We start from the raw sequence: 22,750 nt of genomic DNA, 5'->3' as shown, positions 1-22,750 counted from the left end.
TCTTAGGCCTAATTTCAAGCATGCCTTTTTTTCAGACTTCTCTTGTCCTTGAATTGTTAATAAACAGACATGCAAAGCCACCAATGAAGAGATGCAATAAGCACAAAGAAAATATGACACAAAATATTCTGCTTTTTGGATAGAACCAATGTCACCTGTATACGTTGGTTTGCATGCCAGAAGATCCTCCATTCACCACTTTAAAACAGAAGATGTTTCACAAGTAATTTTTTACAGGTAGTGTTTCTCAGCAATTGAGCAATGGTCCACAGTATGAGAAGCAGCAAAAGCCTTTTATTTGCTGTATAATTAGTGTCATTAGAAATAAGATTGGTTAAAAAAACCCAACATACAAGTCCACACAGAAAAGAACGCTTCATAAAAACCAAAGAGCACCAAAGTGGTCATGGTGGTGAAGACTTAACAAAGAAAAGGTTTTCTTAAAAGTATTCCAAAAGTTCTGGACAGTAACAACTTTTTTGGCCACTGAGATGGTAAAAAGTCTTCCTACTGCTTTGCATCAGTGTCCTTCTCCACCCTTGCTGGACTGCTAGCTCCAAGTGACTTAAATGTGCTGGAGAGTGTGAGAAAGGAACCAAACACAAGATCTGTTCGCATCAGTTAACAGTTTCCATGCAACTGTTCTGCACATGCAACGGCATAAAACTTACTCAGCAAACACTATCATCTCAAAAATCACTTCAAGTCATAACAATGCTTTAATTCCTGTGTTTCCAAAATGGTGGTACTGCATATTTTTTTTAACACTAACACACTCCTCCTCCTTCAAACAGAAAAATATCTTTAATCTTTGAAACAGAATGACTTCCCTCCAACATTGAAATGACCAGACATTGGTAATTCATGACAGTAACAAATGTGTTTCTGAAGCAAGAATTTGCCACAACAATTATTTGTAAACATTATACCCACAACAGTAAGTACATCAAAAATCCCACACTTCCACCTTAAAATAAACCACAAAACTTTGACATGAAATACATAAAAAGTTTATTAGGTATGTACCCCATTTTGTTATCTGGAGGAGAAAAAAAAAAATCTGAGGCAACAGTTTGGTGCAGTACAGAGAAGCAAAGCAATATACAGTAGCTGCACACAGCTTGATTGGTTTCAGATCACAACTAAATACTCTTACTATGACCATTAGTACAGAAATGTTCTGTAATTAGAAAAATGAGAAGTATTACTCTCATGCTGTACAGACTTATGTTTCTTGGTTAGAAAAGAACAACTGATTGAGTTTGAATCTTTCACGCCCGAATCTTTCACATCAACTTGTTTGGCTGTTGCCTCTGGAATGTTCAGCACAAAGGTTAAGCTCCAGACATAATTTAAGTGCTTTTCATGTGCAAACTGTTACTGGCTAAAGCTTTCAAAGTACATTTAATTACAGATATGAACACCCTGTAAAGATATGAGGATATGATAGCAGACCCAGAGGCCAATACAGATTTTTTAAAGAGAAATGCTATGTTCCACTGCAGTAGTTCTAGTCCCTGATGAGGTCCTTCCAAAGAGAGGGCTTATTTCAATTGTAGGAGATAGACCACTCTTTGACAGAAGCATCATGGGATGTTGTTACCAGAGTGTGTTCATCCAACCATGCCAAGCCGCTTACATGATGTAGCCTGTGAGCATCTGTATGGCAGTGCAAAACAAGAGAGTTAGGAAAGCCAGATGGGCAAAGTCACTTCAGCATTTGCTCCGAGTAGGATTTTCAGCATTAAATAGTAGTAGCATATTTTAGAAGTAACTACAACTAAGAGTTCTGGCTGTTGCAGCTAGAAAGAAACTAACATAAAGGCTAAATTAGTTTGGGGACCTTTAAAGTTTCTTATTATTAGTTCAAGAAAAGAAGTACTGTGTTGGATTTCAAGAACTACCAGCAACTTTCAAAAGTAAGATTTGGAGGGAAACATACCTGGTATCTTCACTCTGGTCTCTGGATCACTTACAGTCCAAACGTATACCATCATATCCATACCTCCAGAAGCAAAGTGTTCATTGTCTGGCGACCAGGCAATGCAAACAACTTTTGCATGGTGTCCATAAAAGACATTATGTTCCTATTTGAAAGGTAGAGATACACTGTTTTATTTCATTAGTTCGAGCTACTTCAGGAAACCCCTGTTAACATGTAGCATCACAAACTACTGCAAGACTCCAGACAAAGTACATCTCAAACGGAAATGGTTTATTTGTAACATCCAAGTGGTATCACTGTTTTCTGCCTTTTAAGCACTCATCAAGCCAACAAAATCCAAACTTCTTGTCAAAATTACCAAGACTTTTCTGTGAAAGCTGGACCTGTAAAGCACATGTGCAACAAATCACTTCTTGCTAGAAGGCTTTAAGAATAACTCCACAGACTTCAAAAAATCTAAATTCTTTCAGTTTTATCTAGAAAAGGAAATTTGAATGTCATTCTGCATCTATTTTAATGTGGGTTTAGCCAAAGCTTAATGACTTTACAGGCTGATACACATATTGACTGCTCAAGCTGAACGGTGGAAATTGCTCATTGTTTGGTTCTTGGTTGAGAGACACTGGATTAAAAAGTGAAGCAAAATTCCCTGCCCTAATGTCATCCCTTTCATGACTTAGTTCTTACCATTGGACTGTGTGCCACAGCCAGCAGAATTCTATTGTCAAATCTGTTTTATTTACTTCATTAAATTTTATTATACTGCATTATTCTCAAACTGTGCCTGCACTCCTGTTCATTTCACAGAAATACACAAATTCTCCATCAGGTATGCATGGATGTTGTTTCTTCCAACACACTGGGGATTCAGCTGACCCAAAAAAGGAACCTGCATACTCCACAATCTTTTCTATTTAACTACTGCTAGCCTGTGGAAATGCAAGCCCTGCTCTAATTAACTGTGCTTATTAGATGGGTTTGAGTGTTTTCCCGGTATCCAACCTATTCCTATCATGTGGAGGCTTCACACAGGCTGCTGTGGAAATCAACACTAACTGAAAATAGCAGCTAACAGTCACAGAAACACCAAATATACATCAACAACTTAACAATTAGGTCTCTCGAGCTACACTACATTTCACCACAACAAATTTAGAGGCGAGATGCCAGTCAGTTTGTTTCTGAAGAAGCAAAACTACAATGATTCTTACCGCATAGCCATCAGCAACACTGAAGACAGTGACAACTTTGTTTGCATCACAGACTGCAAGAAAGGCACCATCGTGAGAATATGCCAGGTCAGTAACAGGACCTTTAGCTTCCAAAGTCTTCTCATCATTTTTCAAAGTGGTTCCTTGGATTGAGTACAAGTGGACATTGCCATCCTGCACATAAATAGTGAAAGAAGGAAGGTTAAAAAAACCCCACACACTACTTAATGAGTTCTCAGATTTTTTTGCATCGGTTCTATCTGGTAGTGCTGATATTAAGAAACAGACAGCAGAAATGACAATTTCTTAAAACTATAAACCACCTAAGTCCAGAATACTAACTTCATTTCTAGAATTTGCCTACTGCAAGCACACATATGGGTAAAAATAATTTGACAATTTAAAAACAGCAAATATAAGCTAAGAAAAATTAAATCAGTATTAGGTCACAATGGTGGGAGAACTTGGGGTATGAAAGCTCAAGAATACCAACTACAGATTACATGTTACAGCAGTTCTTACAAACTGCCATCTACTACTTCAAGACTACACATCTGCTATTGTTAAATGCTTCTGTTACTAATTCCAGTGTCGAAAGCAGTATAATTTCAGGAAGGGCAACCTTACCACTCCTCCCACTGCTGCTGTACCCCCTCCAGGGTGAATGGCTACAGCTTCTGGCTCATAGCCAAGGTCATCGATTGCGAAACATTTTTTCTTATCCTTCATCAAGACAATCTGTAAATGAAAACCAGAAACTAAGGCAAAGTACCTTAAACATACCCATGACTAAGCCACATTGCTGAATCACAAATAGAAATCCATTTTGATTGCTGAGAAGTTGACTGTTTCCTGATCTTATGGGAACAGACCAATTCTTGTTAAAAAAAAAACAAAACAATAAAAATGAAGGGAATTCCTAGATTTGGTGAGAAACTAATCTGCTGTACTGGAGTACTAGTGTTCTAAATTAGGCAGTGCAGGGCATGCTCTACTGCCTTCAGCTTCGCCTCATTTGGTCTGAACATGAAAGAAACGTGGATCGAACAGTATTTTTAGCAATGCCTACTCCCTTCATGCTTCACTGTTGAAGCAAGGGAGGCAGGGCTAAATTAGTAACAAGTTAATACTTCAGCATTACAAATTTTTAAGGGCTACTTCCTACCCTGTTCTGTACTCTGGAAAACTGGAATGCCAATGCAAATGGACAAAACTACTGAAAGTCCCGAGAAAAAAAAAGAAAACGGCATCATTAGAAGCATGCTTTGACCCAAGCTAGCCCTGGTGCAGTCCCTGGTTTTGTGTGATCTGAGTACTACTGACAAGCAAATTAGAGCTAACTAATGCTGTTGTACAACACAGGTAATTGGTTAGCTGGATTAGAAGGGAAAAATAAAAGGCTGCAGCCTTCCAGTACAAAGCTGTATTGATAAAAATTCAGAGGCATCCACAAGACAGACCATGTGAAATTCAGCTCTCTACATAAGACAGGACGCTGAAGACAAGGCTATCAAGTATCCTGCTGATTTATACTCCCCATTGCTCTTACTAGGAAATTCTGTCATGTGCAAGAGGATCCCACACTAACAGGTTTGTCAGAAACCGCCACACTACCACTCACAGCACTATTACCAGAGCAGTTGTGTTGATAATCCACAAGTTAATACTTACTTGTCCAATGCACAAGACTACAGTGTAACCACCGGGACCTACAGCTAAACATTTTGGTTGAACATCCATTTTCACAGCATCCTGGCCACTGGAGAAAGCATGCCAAGGTAGAGAAGCAAGAACAAAGCAGAGAAAGAAAATTATCCCATGCCTACAATTATTTAAAACTGTCTGTTCAAGTGATCATCCACTAATGACCAAGAACATGGATAATTTAACCTTTGGTTTTATATTTTTAATAATCTGCCAAGTTTCCTTCTGTTTAGTATTGAAAGCATTAGCATCTTGATCAGGTAGTACACTTTCCAAGTAGAAGTCAGTGTTACTACAACAGAATCTATTTTCTAGCTAGGTGACCTTAACAGGATTCCTTCTTGCTTCAGTTGTGGTTTACATGAAGAAACAGCTGTGTCCCACCTCTCCTAACCACACTTATTATCAATATTCCTGGGTATTTATTATCTGTAACACAGGAACCCTTCCCACAGGCCCTTAAGTGAGCCGCCTGATACAAGGCAGATCTCTATCTAACCTGTGGAAGAGATGAGACAAACTGAAAAGTCTGGGATGCACTTCTTGTTGTCACAAAAGCAAAGTTGGTACAGCAATAATTTCTACAGTTTCCATGGTAACTTAAACCCTGAGTAAATTGCAGCACAAAATTCTTTACCATATCAATCAACAAAACTCTTGCTGTAAAATAATCAGGGCTGCACTACTAGAATAAAAGGCAAGAGTGTAACTAACCTGTAGTCCCTCTTGTTAAGGTTGGTATAGCGCACAGTGTCATCCATACTGCAGGTGACCAGCTGATCCGTTTCATCCACTGCCATTCTAGAAACTTGGTTTGTATGGCCTTTCCCAGAAAAGCCATCATTCTCTCCAGTTTCAGAATCCCAATAATGTACAAAATAGAATTAAGGAACACTGGAAGATACTGGTGCAGTCAGATACAGCACCTCAGAAATCAAATAACTGGCAGAGTATCTAAGGTTAGAAGGGATCTAAGATTTAGTTTAACTCACAGCTCAAAACCCAGCGGCAGCTACAGCAGGCTGCCCATTCCAGGACCACAAAAATGATCAGAAGACTGGAACACTCCTGCTATGAAGACAGGCTGAGAGCTGGGGTTTTTCAGCCTGGAGAAGGCTCTGGGAATATCTTATTGCAGCCTTTCACTACTGAAAGGCCTATAAGAAAGATGGCTCCAGACTTTTTGGCAGAGCCTATTGCACTATGACAAGGGGTGACATCTCTAAACTAAGAGTTTACACCAGATAGAAGGAAGAATGTTTTTACAGTGAATGAGGTGAAACACCAGAACAAGTTTCTCAGAGAGGTGGTAGATGTCCTATCCTCATAAACATTTCAGGTGAAGCTGGATGGGCCTCTGAGCGACCAGATCCAGTTGAAGTTGTCCCTGCTCACCGCAGGGTGAGGCTGGAGTAAATGACCTTTAAGGTCTCTCCCAACCCAAAACACTGTATGATTCTGCTGAGTTTTGACTATCTCCAGAGACAGAGATGAGCTCCCCAAACATCCTATACTATGGTTCAGTGAACCTCACACTTTGCAAATATTCATGAAGCTCTGATGTTCTGTAATGAGCTAAATGACTTACTACAAATAGTAGCAAATACTGGAACAATTAGCATCAGGTGTGAAAATAGGAAATACTTTTAAATTAATTACAGCTACAATCTATGACTTTCCCTGATGTTTTATATTTAACATCAGTTTATATTATTAACATTGTGCTACAGCTTTGCAAAGAAGAGTCTCCTATTTAATGCTTTATGCCACTGACACCATTTTAACAATTCACACCAAGCAGAATGCAGGACTGCAGTTACTCATAACCTTCAGAACACTGAAGAAATAAGCCAACAGCCTTCTAAGCTGAAGACACCTCAACCTCACCCTTCAACATGTCCTTTGGGAACAAGCTGCATTCCCAGTGTTTTGCTCCAGAAATTACAGGGCTGAAACACTCAAAAGAAGTACAAGTTCTCTTCAGTGGTGAAAGTCAATCAGGGTACCAAATTAACACAATTAATGGGTCAGAGAGATCAACAAGAACTTATCTTTCTTGTTCTGAACACTTAGCAAACAAGATACCTAACTTTAAGCACACGCTAAGGTCTGCCTGTTGTATGGAAGAGCAGGAGATATCATTATGTATTTTATCTGTAACTTGCCACAAATTCTGTCTTACAAGATGCTAATTTATCTCTTCCATACTAACCATCTACCACAGTGTAACTGAAAGTTAAGACTTGGCTTATATTTATCAGTCAAGTTTAAAAAGGCAGCCAGTAAAACAGTAAAATTAGGGGAAAGAAAAATAAGACATAGTTTACTTGTGCCCAATAAACATTTTTGGCAGTACTTTTTTCTTTTCCTCCTCCTAATGAGCTCTCTCAGACAGTTCTCTTCCCAGAATAAATCTCAGTATCACTCAAAGGATATTAATATGACCGTCGTTACTTCCAGAGTAAATGTAGGACTTGTCACCATTTTTATGCACTGTAAGACACTGAATTGATTTGCTATGACCCTGTGAATAGGACACAAATAATAATTATTGACAGGCAATTTTTCACCTACACATATGCATAAATCAAAGCTATTTTAGAAGGCTACTCAAAAAGCACCATAATTTTATTCATAAGCTACTAAAAAAACCAAAACACACTGAGAACACATATCAGTAATTAGCAGCACAGTCATTTAACTGCTGCAGCATTATTTCCAGGTACTGCTCCTTGAAAAGAAGCAATAAGCACAGTGAATATCCTCATTAGCCTGCTGAGCCAGAATACCTTTGGGGTCTTTTCACGGACAAAGTTTGCTTTTCAGGCACTTTGATTCAAGGGAAAAGACTAAATATGGTCATGTACCCACACAATTGCTGGAATTATAGCAGCCAGAGCAGCAATCTGGGACGTCAGTTTCTAGTTCATGTAAAAATGTAAGTTCCCATGAGAGTGCTCTGAGAGTGAACTCCTTAAATCCTACAATTAAAGCTCAATTGCACAGTAACCCTGGTCTCCTTGTCCATAAAACACTATCTCTGGTAGAATAAGACATTACTGGTAATTTTCTGCTTTATTCATTTTCTCATCTCAAGAAATCTTTAAAACTGCTGTGAAAGCCAAGTTGATAATCTTAACTGAAACCAAAATCAGTCTGTACGTTTACACAAAGCACAATATCATGCAGAGACATTTTAACTTCTTGATTCATGTGACTTGCAGGAGTCAGGCACACACAGCTTATCTGACAATGCTAATTTAGCAAAGCCCATCTTCCAACAGTTACAATCTCATTGAGACAACTTCAACCAGAGTCATTTACTGCAGCAACTGGTGCAACAACTGAAGTTTAACCTACCTTTATGACACGCAAAGGCTTGTTTGGATTGTTCTTATCCAAATAATTGATATAGCCAGAAAGAGAGATAGTCAATAAATGGTCTTTCTGCCACAAGCAACCCAGCTGCTGATCCAACACATTTGATCCCATGTTAAAAGTACTGACGACAGAATTAGCACCAACATCCCAGATTTTAGCAGTTTTATCTCCAGAAGCAGAAAGCAACTGACTGCTGTCAGGGCTCCAACTAATCTGTGAAAACAAATGTCACCATAGGATAGTAAATGCATTTAGTACTGCAAAATTTCACAGCCCATTAACTTAGTAATGAAATACTACAGACCATTTGCACAAATGAAGGGATACTCACAGCATAAATACCTCCATCATGAGCTTTGCCTCCACCAAGAGCAGACACTTTCTCTCCAGTCTTCCCATCATAGACAAAAATCTTAAGAGAGCAGAGAGACAGAACTTGGATTTTTTTTCTGTTCCTGCTTTCCCTCCAAGAACTACAACACTGTTACTTGCACTGCTCAGATCATTCTTTTACTGCATGACATGCTTGCAGGTTTATCAAACACAAATAATCACAGCAATCCACCCTGTACGTTGGATCCTGACACTGGAAATTCTGAAAGATGTCACACTTTTGACTCTTGCTGTGACAGCAACTGCTCAGCACTGCAGCTATGGAAATCTGCCTTCTCAGGAGGAAGTACCTATGGTGTCACTGTCAAACCTGCCCCTATTGGTAGACAGCACACATGGAGCTGGATTGCTAACTACAAGTTCAGAATTTCAGCCAGACTTCTCAAAATCCTAATAAGGATATGTAATAATAATATAATTGTAGTAAATTCTTGCCAAAACAACCTGTAAGAGCAGCAATATGCCAAGGAGATGCGATGGAAGAAAAGAGGCTGAACGAGAATAGTCCAATTGATCAGTTGTAACAGTTTTAATGGATAATTTAAAATGTAAGATATTCATGTTTTAGCATAAAAAGAAGCACCACAGAATCTACACTCTCAGTCTAAAAATGCACAAGAAAATCACTACTGATAGATTCCCTGTGGTTTTTTATTTTTTACCTGGCCATCTGCACTGGCTGTAGCAAATCTGTTCCCGTCAGGAGAAAACTTCACACAGTTCACAAACCGTGTATGGTCCTGTAGGAAAAAATTAAATATCAGCATGCCAAATTCAAAACAGATCTTTTTACACTGAAGACAATCCAGTGGTGAAGAAGTCCTCATCAGTCATAAATTAACTGTTGGAAATGCCTCCTGTAGATAACTGCCTGGTGAATGTGGGGAAGGCTGTGGATGTAGTCTACTTGGACTTCAGCAAAGCCTTTGACACTGTCTGCCACAAGAAGCTCCTAGCCAAGCTGGCAGTTCATGGTTTGGACAGATTTACTCTGTGCTGGATCAAGAACTGGCTGGACGGCAGAGCCCAGAGAGTAGTGGTGAATGGTGCCACATCTAGTTGGCAGCCGTCACTAATGGTGTCCCCCAAGGATCAGTGCTGGGCCCAGTCCTGTTCAATATCTTTATTGATGACCTGGATGAGGGCATTGAGTCCAGCATCAGTAAGTTTGCAGATGACACCAAGCTAGGAGCAGGTGTTGATCTGTTGGAAGGTAGGAGAGCCCTGCAGAGGGACCTGGACAGGCTGGATGGGCAGACGTCAATGGGATGAGATTTAACAAGGCCAAGTGCAGGATTCTGCACTTTGGCCACAACAATCCCAAGCAGCACTACAGGCTGGGGACTGAGTGGCTGGACAGCAGCCAGGAGGAAAGGCACCTGAGGGTACTGACAGATAGTAAGCTGAAGATGAGTCAGCAATGTGTCCAGGAGAGCCAATGGCATCCTGGCCTGCATCAGGAACAGTGTGGCCAGTAGGACAAGGGAGGTTATTCTTCCCCTGTACTCAGCACTGGTCAGGCCACACCTTGAGTACTGTGTCCAGTTCTGGGCCCCTCAATTCAAGAAAGATGTTGAGGTGCTGGAACATGTCCAGAGAAGGGCAATGCAGCTGGTGAGGGGCCTGGAACACAGATTCTATGAGGAGAGGCTGAGGGAGCTGGGGCTGTTTAGCCTGGAGAAGAGGAGGCTCAGGGGTGATCTTATTACTGTCTACAACTACCTGAAGGGGCATTGTAGCCAAGTGGGGGGTGGCCTCTTCTCCCAGGCAACCAGCAATAGAAGAAGGGGACACAGTCTCAAGTTGTGCCAGGGTAGGTATAGGCTGGATATTAGGAGGAAGTTCTTCACAGAGAGAGTGATTGGCATTGGAATGGGCTGCCCAGGGAGGTGGTGGAGGCACCGTCCCTGGAAGTCTTCAAGAAAAGACTGGATGAGGCACTTAGTGCCGTGGTCTAGTTGACTGGATAGGGCTGGGTGCTAGGTTGGACTGGATGATCTTGGAGGTCTCTTCCAGCCTGGTTGATTCTAAGAAAGCAAGTCTACTCTCTGTGTGAAGAGGATCCTTAGGATCAAGGACAGTCCAGGGGAGAATCTGTTGTAAGTGCTACTGTAGTTCAAAGAACTTAGCACAGAAAGTGAAAGAGTATAGAGTTTCAGGGACAAATAGGAAAAAACCCTCAGCTGCAGCCTAGTTGCAAACATGGGTTTCTTCACATCTTGTCACTGAATTCCTCTGCTATGTTTTCATTGTTTTGACTTTCTTCACTACACACATTTTATACACAAAATAGTACTTGATTATTGTTTTTACAAAAGACAAAGGCTTGAAGAGTAAGTTACTACTCTACTGGGATTCCATTTCTGGGTGACTGCTTTAGTGGTAGCTCTGTGAAGTAACCAGGCAAGACTGAAGTATGCTCCCCAAATAGACTACTTACCAGTAGGAGAATATTCAAACCATGCTAACTAGAAAGCATGTGTTAAATAGGGAAGCACCACAATGAGGCCAAAGCTCCCATGCAATGAGATTTTGAAGACTATTTTTAGTATTATGAAGGCAGGTTCTAACCTACTTTCCCTTAGATTTTTTTTCCCCTAATGATACCTCAAGCTCTAAACTAAACCATGTAACAACCCGTACCAGAATTGCATATACCAACTCAAATATCACTTCAAAAAGTAAGACAGCATCACTGGTCTAAACAGCACTTGTAAGCAATTCAGTCTTTGGAGTTCTAAAAGAACCAGCTTAGCAAAATGCAAGTATCAACTTAAGTTCAGAAATATATTAGGCAACTACATCATTTCATCGGACTGCAGAAGTCAAAACAATTCCTTTTCTAGAACTGGAATGAAATCTTTACTGAAGTCACTGGATGAAGACTACTCAAGGCATGTAACTGAGAAAATTAAAGGCCTACTACTGTGTTTTGAAGAATAACAACTAAGCATTTTCTATTTACTACTGCAATAACATTCAGTATCTCTGCCGTAACACTTTTGATACAACAGACATCTTCTGCCATCAGAAACAGCTGCAGAAGCTTTAGGCCTTGCACTTTCTTTTGAGTTTAAGTAACAATGAATGCCTGAAATCAAAGAATAGCTTAGATTAGAAGGGACTTGTTTCATTTATGTAAGAGATTTTAACTAGTAGAGTAAGAAACAAAGTTTCTTAACGCCACATTTCTTGAATTGAGCACCTTGGAAAGTATTAAAAAACTCTGCACTGGGAAGTAGACCTCAAAACACCAGTAAGGCCAAGGAAATACTCTGCTTTTTAAGTTATGGAAGAGGATGAATAGCAAAAAAAAACAACCAAAAAATCAATTTTTTAAAAAAAATGTGCTTCAGGTTTTATTCTTAATTGTTTGTTCCCTTGGCCTAAGACAAGCCTTCAACTATGCTCAGGTTTAACAAAGCCACTTGATAATCAACCTTGCCTCAGATGGGGAAGTTAAGCACTTTTGTTACTACAGCTAGTTGCGACATGAGCTGCAGGCTCCTTGGGAAGCTTCCACTCAACTTGCTGCACAATTTAAAATCATAGAGTCAACCAGGTTGGAAGAGACCTCTAAGATCATACAGTCCAACCTATCTCCCAGCTGTATCCAATCAACTAGACCATGGCACTAAGTGCCTCATCCAGTCTTTTCTTGAACACCTCCAGGCATGGCAACTGCACCACCTCCCTGGGCAGCCCATTCCAATGGCAAATTACTCTCTCTGTGAAGAAATTCATCTTAACAGCCAGCCTATACCTGCCCTAGCACAACTTGAGACTGTGTCCCCTTGTTCTGTCGCTGGTTGCCTGGGAGAAGAGACCAGCCCCCACCTGCCTACAACCTTCCTTCAAACAGCTACATCTGAACTCAAACTCACACTTAATGTAAACTTGAACTTGAACGGCGGTCCCTCAAAGAAAGCGGCACAGTTGTCATCACTGCCAGTTGCCAGACGATATGGTCTTGTTTGTTTGATGTCCACGCTATTGATGACTTTGTTGTGCCCAGTAATCTCACCAACAGAAGAGCCACTATCCCACAGGAACACTGCTCCAAATCTAGTTAGAAAAGCACACAATAACTACAATTGACAAAAGGTACATGTAGATTAACTTCTTCAGCATCTGCAAATGGCAGATTTGACTGCACTCAAAGAGAAGAAATTAGGTCATCTCATTAATCTCATGCAAGTGCCATCACAGTTCCCTGAAGGCTATCTGAGATCCTATTCTTCAATGGGAGACATTTGCTGAAGAGAACAGACAAGCAAGTTTCATGTATCAAGCTTCTAAAATTCAGAGATGTAAAAGACATTCTTCAGTAAGTCTGTTGGTTTACAAAAGAAAGCAGTTCAGCTATTTCATCTCCCTAGTCACTGCTCGGAATGCAGAAAGCCAGGATAACAATGACATCAAATCACTGATCTGATTACATAGCCTAGATTTGGTACCATCACTTCTACAGCTATTATTACTTCAGGGTTTAAGGAAGGGGAGTTCTAACAGCATTTCTGTCAGTTCTTAAATGGCCTTTAAAAAAATTAAAAGGTGTGATTCAATACAGCAGCATTAGACTGTAAGATCACTGTTATCAAAAATTGGTTCTATAGAACACTTCAGCAAAATTCTAGACTGAAAGTGTATCCACTTAGGAGGAAACTGGCAGTGTTTGAAGTAGGGCAGCAAATATACATAGTATCTACCCGGGGACAAGTGAGGCTGGAAGAAGGGAGAGAGGACAGAAGTCTTCTCTCAAATACCAGTACATGATGGCGATTAAAAAATGGTGCAGGCAGCCAGAATAACAGGACTATACCATGGTTTTCAGACATACAGGCGTAAGACTGCCTGACTTGACAGTCTTTAAACATTAAAGAACACAAACCTGACTGTAATGGGCACCTTGTGTAGTCTGATAAGGACAACTGGATGTGATTTTCTTTTAATTACCATAAGGTCAAAGAATATGGCATGTCGCTGAGAGAGAAAAATTCTGACACTTTTTACTTATTCAGTCATGTCCTCTCAATCTGGGAGGAGTGAAAGAAGAGGGAGAAGAACTGTCTTGTGATTCTCCCTTCCTACTCTATTAGAACTAGACAAAAAAGAAATCCAGTTAAAGGTGTACTGAACAGCTGTTACTGAATGTAATATCTACCTCCAAAAACCAAACAAGTCCCACACCATTTTTGAACTGAGTAATTCTAACAGCATTGTATTTTCCAAGTAGTTTCACAGCTGTCAAATAGTGCATAAAGAATTCTGCTGCAGAACAGCACAACCTGGATCTGCAACAGGCAACAAGCCATAATTTTCTAAAGAACAAGGCTGTATTCTAACAGCTTTGTTAAAATACAGAGATTCACAGTATGTGTCAGCATGTGTGTGTATATGAAAGAGAAACACAAAAGAATGACTCACTTTTCCCTTCCTTCTCCAACCACAGCAATTCTCTTGCTATCTTCAGTCCAGGCAAGGTCCTTTATTTTTCCTGCAAATGGCTGATACTCATACTTGAGTAGGTGTTCCTTCTGTGTCGTATCCCAGATCCTCAGCTTTCCAGAGACATCTGCCATAACAAAACAGAATACAATTACTGTTATTTCAGCATGAGCTGGTCACATTTCAGTAACCTGCTAGGATTCAGACTTTCAGCTACACTGAACACTTACATTAAGGACCTATTACTTCATTCTACTACAAACATCACAAATCACCTCATTTAGGAATGCTGAAGACTACAACTGTTTAACTGAATTACGCTTTCAACCAGACACTAAGGTTCAAGATATGCAGCAGTAAATACAACACAGAGACAACTCTTACTGTCTTAAAGTCTCTATAAGAGTAGGAACTCTACTATTATCAGCTGTTATGTGTCAAGTATCTATTGCACAAAAAAGCCCAAATCAATTCAGACTAGTGCCCCTTCCCCAGCAGCTACAAGACAGCTTACCCACACTGCACTGAGAAGTGACTCACTCTACATCTACAAAGAGAGAGCAATGTGGTGGACAGTGGCTGACACACTAAAATCCATACCTCAGCTTTTCTGCACCTGCAAAGCAAACCTGTTTTGCATACAAATACCAGGTGTACGCAGACATAGACTTCTCGCAGAACTTGATTTGTGCACAGAATTGAGAACCACATATGCACTTAAATGTTGCTTGTGGTTACCTGCACTTCTGGATTATTACAGAAGGATACAAATTTTTAACAGTCTGCTGGATATGTCACTAGCAGCAAACAGAGCACAAATCACAACAATTTGAGACATAATACAATGGTGTTTTCCTTGCTCACTCTCTCAGCAGCCCTAAAGCTTGCTTCTTTTTAGAGAAGTTTTTGTGGTGCAGTATTGTAACCTAATTGTTCTACACACAGACAGGCTTGCAAACCTCTAATGAAACTCACACAGCAAATTCTGTGTGTTTGGACCCTTCATAAAAGCCACTGTGCTAGAACATAAACTTCTCACCCCAGAGGAACATTTGAGCTCTGTTCCCTGTGTACTGGGTGCATCTTTAAAAGTTCAATTTAAACATACAGTGTGCTGGTTTGAGAGGGATAGATAACTCCTAAACCATCACATACAGCAACCCTGTATTTTTGGGACCTGATTATGGACTCATCTCTACTTCTCTTAAAAGGAGAGATGCAGAATCCTTCATTTTACTTAGAGAATTTGCTATTGAAGCAGAATTTTAATGTGGACTTAAAAATCTAACTATTTGCTCCTTCTATTAATAGATAGGACACATAACATCTTTAACTTTGTGGTATCTCCCATTACTACATCTGCAGGAAGAGAAATCACGATAAAAGCCACAAAGCTTATTGCCAAGGGTCTGTCTCATCAAGCACATGAAATATTAATGCAGGCTGCATGGCTAATGCAGATTTATAGATAGAGAAATTAATCTTAGATGTTATACTTAGAAACAGCTTAAACAGCCTGGTGCTATCTTCAGACCCCATGCTCAGCAGTATCATAAAACTATTTATAAATCACATGCAGAAGATGCTTTTTAAGGGAAATATTGCAGACTAGACTCATTGACTTGGGTATGGTGGAACAACTTCTGAAAAGAAGCAACTGAACACTCTGCTAGGAATTAAGGAGCTTCCTTAAGGCAATCATTAATAAAAACCTACACAGGCTGTGTGTATATTATTGAAACCTACATGGCAGCAAGGACAAAATGGTTATTTTGAGGGTTAAACAGCACAAACCTAGCAGATCAAGTCCATAGAATAAAGAATACAAACTGGATTTTAAGAAGGTATTCAATCTGACATATGGTTCACACACAAAACTGAGCCAAGAAAATCCTGGCTCTAGTTGGTTCCTTACAGAAAAGGAAAAAAAATAAATGTTTAAATGCTGTGCTCTCAATGTTCTTAAAGGTTGCTCAGGACACATTGTCTAATATAGCTTTCTGAGACACAGCAAGCCAAGAAGGCTAGAGAAATTTAATACAAATTGTTCCCTTTAAATTGCTGAGAGAGAAACTCCCATGCTGCTAAGTGCTGTACATGAGTCTGGACTTCCCTTCTAAGCAGGCCATATTCAGAACGCTTTATTTTTTAATATATTACTTAAAAAAAAATTCCTGTACTTGGGCATATTATTTTCTTTTGAAGTACTTCTTATTGACAATGGGAAGCCAATTTAAAAAAATCCATAGATTAACTGCAATTAAAAAAAAAATATAGTACTGTATTTATCACTGCTCTTCAACTGTACAGTAGTCCTTCTGAGAAACAGATCAACTATCTGAAGCAAGTGTCTGTTAAAAAGGGTTTGGTTAGTTCTTTAAGTTCAAAAACTGCAAACATTTCTGTTAATAATCCATGAAAATCCAACTGCAGAAATTCATGTCACTCATTCTCAGACCATTAATTCATGTGTATTATATAAAAGTTGAGAATCAGCCTTTTGTCAGCTGTTTTACTTCAGTTTACAAATGTAAGAAAATCATGGCAAGTCTTGCCAAGTTTGGTCAGGAAGAAAGGGAGAAGGAAAGAAACAACCAACCAAAAAAAAAAATCCAAGAAAAGAGTATACCCTATTTTAGAACCCCTCCCCTGCTCCCAGAGTATCAAAATTTATTAACAAGCAAAAGTAACAGTGCTCTATTGCAGAAATAACTTTTCATTCTGCTGCATGTACACCAGTGATTTGTTCTCTTAATTTAATGAATATTCAAATACTTACCTTCAGATAAAGTATTTAAAGGTCATTTTCAGAGTTTTTTTTTTAATTTATTTTTATTTAATTTTTTTTAATAGCAAACATGTCACTAAACTCACTGCTTTAGAAAGAGGGTAGAGCAACAACCATGGATAAGATTCCTCCCTCAGGCATGTACATGTAATTGCACTGAGGCACATCACACGGTGTACGTTCCGCATATAAATGCGAAGCATTACTACTGTTTTGCAGTAATTCTTGCATCAAGCACTTCAGCAGCTCCGTCCACAGATCCCATGCAGCACACATTACCTCCAGATGCTATGTAGAATCCGCTAGGAGCATACTTGGCAACAACAACCTGATGGGCATGCTCAGTGTAGATGTCAGCAATTGCAGGATTCTAGTTTAAAAAGGAAAAAAAAAGAAGTTATGAAGATGTGTTTCTCAGCTTTCAAATAAAATCAGACATTCAAAGACAATATTCAGAATATGTCTTCATAGTCCTCTCAGTTCTTCCATTCTGGCTTAAGTTCACCTAAAATTGAGAAGCATGGTGCAGATTGCACAACACCGCTGACCAGTACCAGGGAAACACTAGGCTGATTTCTAGCAACTGATACCATAGGATCTTCTTTAACAGCCAAAACTGCTGTGACCCTTTCCTCACCAATACCACCTGAAAGGCAGACAAGCACTCTTCAAAATAACAGGCCAAGAATTGCTCTTTCTTCTTTATGGCAGAGGCCCAGCTAAAGAATACTGAACATGAATTGTGCTTTGCAAAACACATCCTGAAGTCCTGCTACAGCTGAGTACAAGAATTAAGCACGCAGTTAGCCAGATTGCATGGCTGTTAATCACCACCATGTACTCAAGATTATTCAGTAACCAACGAGGGGTGCAAGGTTTGCTCTCTTTTGCCAGCTGCAGTCTAGTTAAAAAGCTAATAGACTAGCACAGGAAAAGATGTTTTTCCTAGAATTGAGAGTTGTAGTGGAATTCTGAAAGAAACACTCTGCCACACCATCATGATTTTCTATCTTCAGTCTTAAACATTTTCTCAGATGCTTAAGGCTGGACAATAAAAATGACTCTGAGGCTCAGCACATCAATAGTACTACACTACAGAGGTACCACACAAATTAAATAAACAGGTTGACACCAAGGCAAAATCTGCTCCCAATGTAATTGCATAAAAAAACATTCTAACCCACTTCAGAATAGGAATGCATATTTGTTCCAACTGTAATACTTTGCTCCTTAGAATTTTTTTCTATCAGTTAACAGGTATCTTCAGTTCCAGCACCTTGATTCACATGGTCTATTTTAACTGCTATAATTAACAGAGATTTATTCAACCAAAGCAGAAAACCACCTGATGTTATGGTATGACTCAGTCATCCAATCAGGAAAAACTAAAACACCCGCTCTGTGTTAGAAAGCAGACAGTCTCCTGCTTTCAGGAGCAGTTCTGGCAGTTGCAGTACTGTTCCCTCTCAGGAGACACAGCTTACTCACACAAGCAGCTCTTTTTCACTGTTTCTGTGCAGTGCTTGAGTGCATTACAGTCCTACTTAAGTCACAATCATCTACATGTACAACACACTTGTCACTCTCCATTTTGTGTGCAACTGGATTTTACCTCAGCATGATCATGTTTTATAGCTGCATGACCTGCAAGTTGAGGAAGCTCAAACACCCCGAGGTTTTGTTAGCAGTGGCATACATTAGAATCTGCTATTTCACAGCAAGAATTTCCAAGTCCAGGAGGCTGACAAACTGCACTCAACAGACTGACTTAAAGGGTTAAGAAACCCAAATTTAAGACACAGTAAACAGAGTCAGGAAACCAGATGGTAATTTAGAGCTGCCAATTTAAATGCTGTTTATTTGATAATATTACTTCTGCTCATAAGGGTAACTTGTATGTCTTTCCTATCAAGGCCCGAACCATTGAACTTCTGAAGAGATTTTAGGATAAGATTATGTTGTTAGCTGGGATAAAAGCAGCACCTAATGCTAGATTCAACAAGAGTGAGCTTATGCAGCTTATTTCAAACACTGAAACCAGAGCCACATATGAAAGTGAGCGGTTGAAGTTCCAAGCTTCAAAGTAGGTTTAGACCCAAGAAAACAATACAATATTAATGATGTACGAAACCTTACAAACATCACCAGTCCTTCTGGCTTTCCCAGAGTTATTCCAGGACTTTTTTTTGTTAGAGGAAAATGCTCAAAGATTGAGCATTAACTCCGGACTCTATAATCATCACTACTGATTAGGTCATAGTAGGTAAATTCTGACTTGAAACAGGTGATTGCATTTTGATGACCTGTTTTTTTTAATTAGAGCACAATCACCTCACTGGAGAGCTGTTCACAGAGGGATTACCTACAGACCTCCCAGTATTCCACTGGCTTGCTGCAAACTACCATGCAGGCTTCCAGATTATTCAAAGAAGGCAGAGCTCTCAAGTAGGAGCAGAAACACTTCCATGATGGGTTATGAACTAACTGCAACGCTCTCCGACACATAAACCATAGCACAGGCTTTGGTGAGTCTGTGTCATTGCTAAAATACATTCTGTAGCTGTCATCAGAGCATCACCTGTCAATTATTAACAGTGGCAGACTAAGGTAAGCTTGTGTACCAGCATCAATTACACCATAAACCTGCAAAGTTTATGACTTCCATCTCAACAACCCTCGAGAGTTTAAGCAGTCAAAATTTGAACTCACACAATCCCACTTTGCCTGTACTCAGATCATTCCATACACTATATTCTGGCTCATACTGGGAGTAATGTTTGCAGTGGACAAATCTTCAGTAAGCTAATTCAGGAAGATAAAAGCAAGTTGTTTTCTTTCAATTTAACCCCCAATATAGGGCCAGAGGAGCGCTAATGACAGTGCAAGGAAGGAGGAGGTTACAAGCCGTAGCTTGGCAAAAAATGTAACTTAAGCAGAGTGGCTTTTCTCTCTTCTCTCATCACACTGTGTGCCAGTACAGTTGTTAATTGGAGCTTCTGGTTTCAGAAAACTGAACTTTTCTTGACACCAAGAATGAAACACTAGTATAACAACATCATACTGAGACACTGAAACCAGACTGCAAGCTCATTTTGTTTTTCAATGGCTGAATTTAAACTGATATCAAACAAGAAATGTGCAAAGAATTAAGTTAGTAGTAACATTTCTGCATTAGATCATTACAGTGAAGAAATGTCTGAACACAGGAGGTGTGATGAGATAAACCAGGAAAACAACACACGGAAGTTTAGTTTCAAAGGCGATTTACAGAAACAGTCATAAACAAATCCATTGTTGTGGAGACCTAAAAATTCCAGAGAGGTATGACCTGCCTCCCCTGCAGCTTTCCCCACTGCATGCCAAATCTGGAGAAGAAAATATACCTAGGGAATGACTTTTCTAAAGAACAACTATTTACTGTGAAGCAAAGTTGTTGCTTTTTTAATCCAACAGCAGTTGCCTTGACATGTAATGTTTCCTCCATACTTTGTCCAAGGGATGTCATCTTTGAAATCATTTAAGTAACTCACTCAACATTTCTCAGCTTACCACCAGAGAATAAGAATCCCAAACCCCCCCATCACTGAAAACGTTAACTGGGGCATGCCAATATTTAGGAAAAAAGCTTCCTGTGGCCGGGGTCGAGAACTCAACGTGCAGGCAGCTTGCTAGAGTAAAGCAACTGGCAACTGTTTGGATTCCTGGAGTGCGTGGTTGGGAGAAGAGGTTACAGATATTAATGCACTTGAACATAGGGGTTTGCACGTAATGCTATGCTTCTCCTATAAGCTAAAGGCCAAATACAGCAAACAAGGAAGAGTTCATTTATCAAGCAAGCACTCAACTTCATAACAGCTTGAGAACACAAACGGAGCCAACTAGACTATACCTGTGTCTCATGTATAAAACGTCTGCAAAGGCAGAGAGAGAACTGCACGTTTTACTGAGATTTCCTACAGGTTTTCACAGTCGCTGCCCATGGTTTTATGCCTGAGTCATGCATCCTGCTCACTCCCCTGCTGCTGCTCACAGATCTACGAGCTCAATGAAAATCACTAAGTGTGAACTAAGCTCTCGTAGGAGAGGGGCTACATTTAAAAAAAAACAGATGTAGCAAAAGCTCTATGCTGTGAAACACAATAAATTGGGATACATTACATCAATGTTTCTGATGACGACACATTTTCCATTGGTGTAAAGAAAATTGTTGCCCTTAGGGTCACCTCCGATAATTTTGGAAACGCCTCGTTCAACCTGCGGGAGGCTGGCAAACACCTTCTCTGTGGGAAAAACAGAAAGGAGGGGGAATAAAAACCAAAACCCTGGTTGATTTCCGCCCGGTCCCGGGCGCAGCCGAGGAGGCAACCGCCCTGACGGCAGGCGCGGTCACTTGTTGCTGTCAACGGGGCTAAGGAACCGCCGGCTCCTCGCCCACCTCTAGGGCAACAGCTCCCAGCCGGCGCGGCTCTCCGCAGCCGCCGCCACCCGGATCCCCTCCCCAGCCCGGCATCTCGCCGATCCGGCCCCCTCCCGCTCCGCCTCTCCGGGGGCTTACTGATCTCGTACGGCATCTTCGCCCACTTGTTACTGCGACGGGCGGCGGCGCTGGAAAGGAAGGGCTGGGAAGGGCGGCGAGCGCAGCCCCGCGCAGCGCAGGCGGACCGGCCTCTGGCTCTCCCGCCGCCGCCTCAGCCCCGCGGCGCCCAGCAGCAGGAACCAGGAAGCAGCCGCGCGGCCCGCCGCTCTCCCCTGCCTTTGACCATATATAGTCAACTCGGCCAGCGCCGCGCCGCTCCCCGCCAGCCCGCGCCCCGCTCCCTCCCCCGGAAATGCCGTCGGCTCGGACGGGCCCGGCGGGGGCTGCGCTGGGGCGGCCACAGGAGCCGGCCCCGCCCCGCCAGGGAGCTGTGCGCAGGCCGCGGCTGGCGGGAAGAGCGGCGGCTGCGGGCGCCACACGGCGGCTCTGCCCGGCCTCGGGGTGGGCGCCGCCGGGCGGGCTGCGCATGCGTGGGTCCCTCCCACCCCTCCGCGGGGCACGCGCCGGGGTGGCGCAGGCGCGGAAGCTGTGGGGAAGCCGTGGTAGAGCTGGCGTGGCAGTGGGCAGCTGAGCGTGGGTTGTGGCGGCATGTGTCGTTATCGTAGAAAGCACTAAGGTTGGAAAAGACCTCAAAGATCAGGTCTGTCAACACCACCGGGCCCACTAACCCGTGTCCTGAAGTGCTACGGCTACGTGGTTCTGAACACCTGCAGGGATGATGAGCCCACCACCTCTCTGGGCAGCCTGTTCCCATACCTGACAGCTCTCTTAGCAGAGAAATTTTGCCTAATATACAATCTAAACCTCCTCTGGCGCAACTTGAGGCTATTTCCTCTTACATCGCTAGTTACTCGGGGTGGGGGGAGACTGACCCCCATGTCACTGCAACATCCTTTTGGGTAGTTGCAGAGAGCAACCAGGCCTCCCTCAGCTTTGTTATCTCCAGAGTAAGCAATCCCAGTTCCCTCAGGAGCTCCTCATATGACTCGCCGTTGAGACCCTTCGTCAGCTTCGTTGTGCTTCTCTGGACACGCTCCAGCAACTCAATATCTGTGTAGCGAGGGGCCCAAAACTGAGCACAGTATTACAATGTGTGGTGTGGGAGCCCAGGGATTAGCTGGGCCCTGGAGTGTGATATGAGATGATGTACATCAAGTCCTGTGAGAAGAATGGGAGCAAAAAATAAGGAAGTGCTGTATCCTTGAAGCAGATGAGAAAGGCAATTGGGAGAAAAGTACCTGTTAAAGCAAGTGGGCTTCAGCAGGGTTGGCTGTGGGAATGTGGAATTGTACCATGCACAAACTCCTTAGTCAAGAGCCACTGGCTCCACAGATCTTGGCCAT

General features: G+C 41.4%; 1 protein-coding gene across 1 annotated transcript; it reads right to left on the bottom strand.

The window, feature by feature from the left end:
- Positions 1-274: 274 nt before the first annotated feature.
- On the bottom strand, positions 275-21,747 carry WDR1 (WD repeat domain 1). Its single transcript, XM_064151444.1, has 15 exons — positions 21,426-21,747; positions 21,029-21,150; positions 17,150-17,240; positions 14,062-14,209; positions 12,519-12,699; positions 9,297-9,374; positions 8,573-8,653; positions 8,221-8,454; positions 7,297-7,384; positions 5,575-5,731; positions 4,828-4,915; positions 3,784-3,894; positions 3,157-3,330; positions 1,943-2,087; positions 275-1,659 (listed from the first exon to the last, which is right to left on the bottom strand). The coding sequence occupies exons 1-15, from the start codon at positions 21,439-21,441 to the stop codon at positions 1,550-1,552; spliced, it is 1,824 nt and encodes a 607-aa protein (XP_064007514.1). The 5' UTR covers positions 21,442-21,747; the 3' UTR covers positions 275-1,549.
- Between the last annotated feature and the right edge of the window lie 1,003 nt (positions 21,748-22,750).

The sequence above is a fragment of the Pogoniulus pusillus genome, chromosome 11 (assembly GCF_015220805.1).
Source record: "Pogoniulus pusillus isolate bPogPus1 chromosome 11, bPogPus1.pri, whole genome shotgun sequence".
Lineage (NCBI taxonomy): Eukaryota > Metazoa > Chordata > Aves > Piciformes > Lybiidae > Pogoniulus > Pogoniulus pusillus.
Note: the sequence above shows the minus strand (reverse complement) of the source record. Positions and strands in the feature narration are given on the sequence as shown.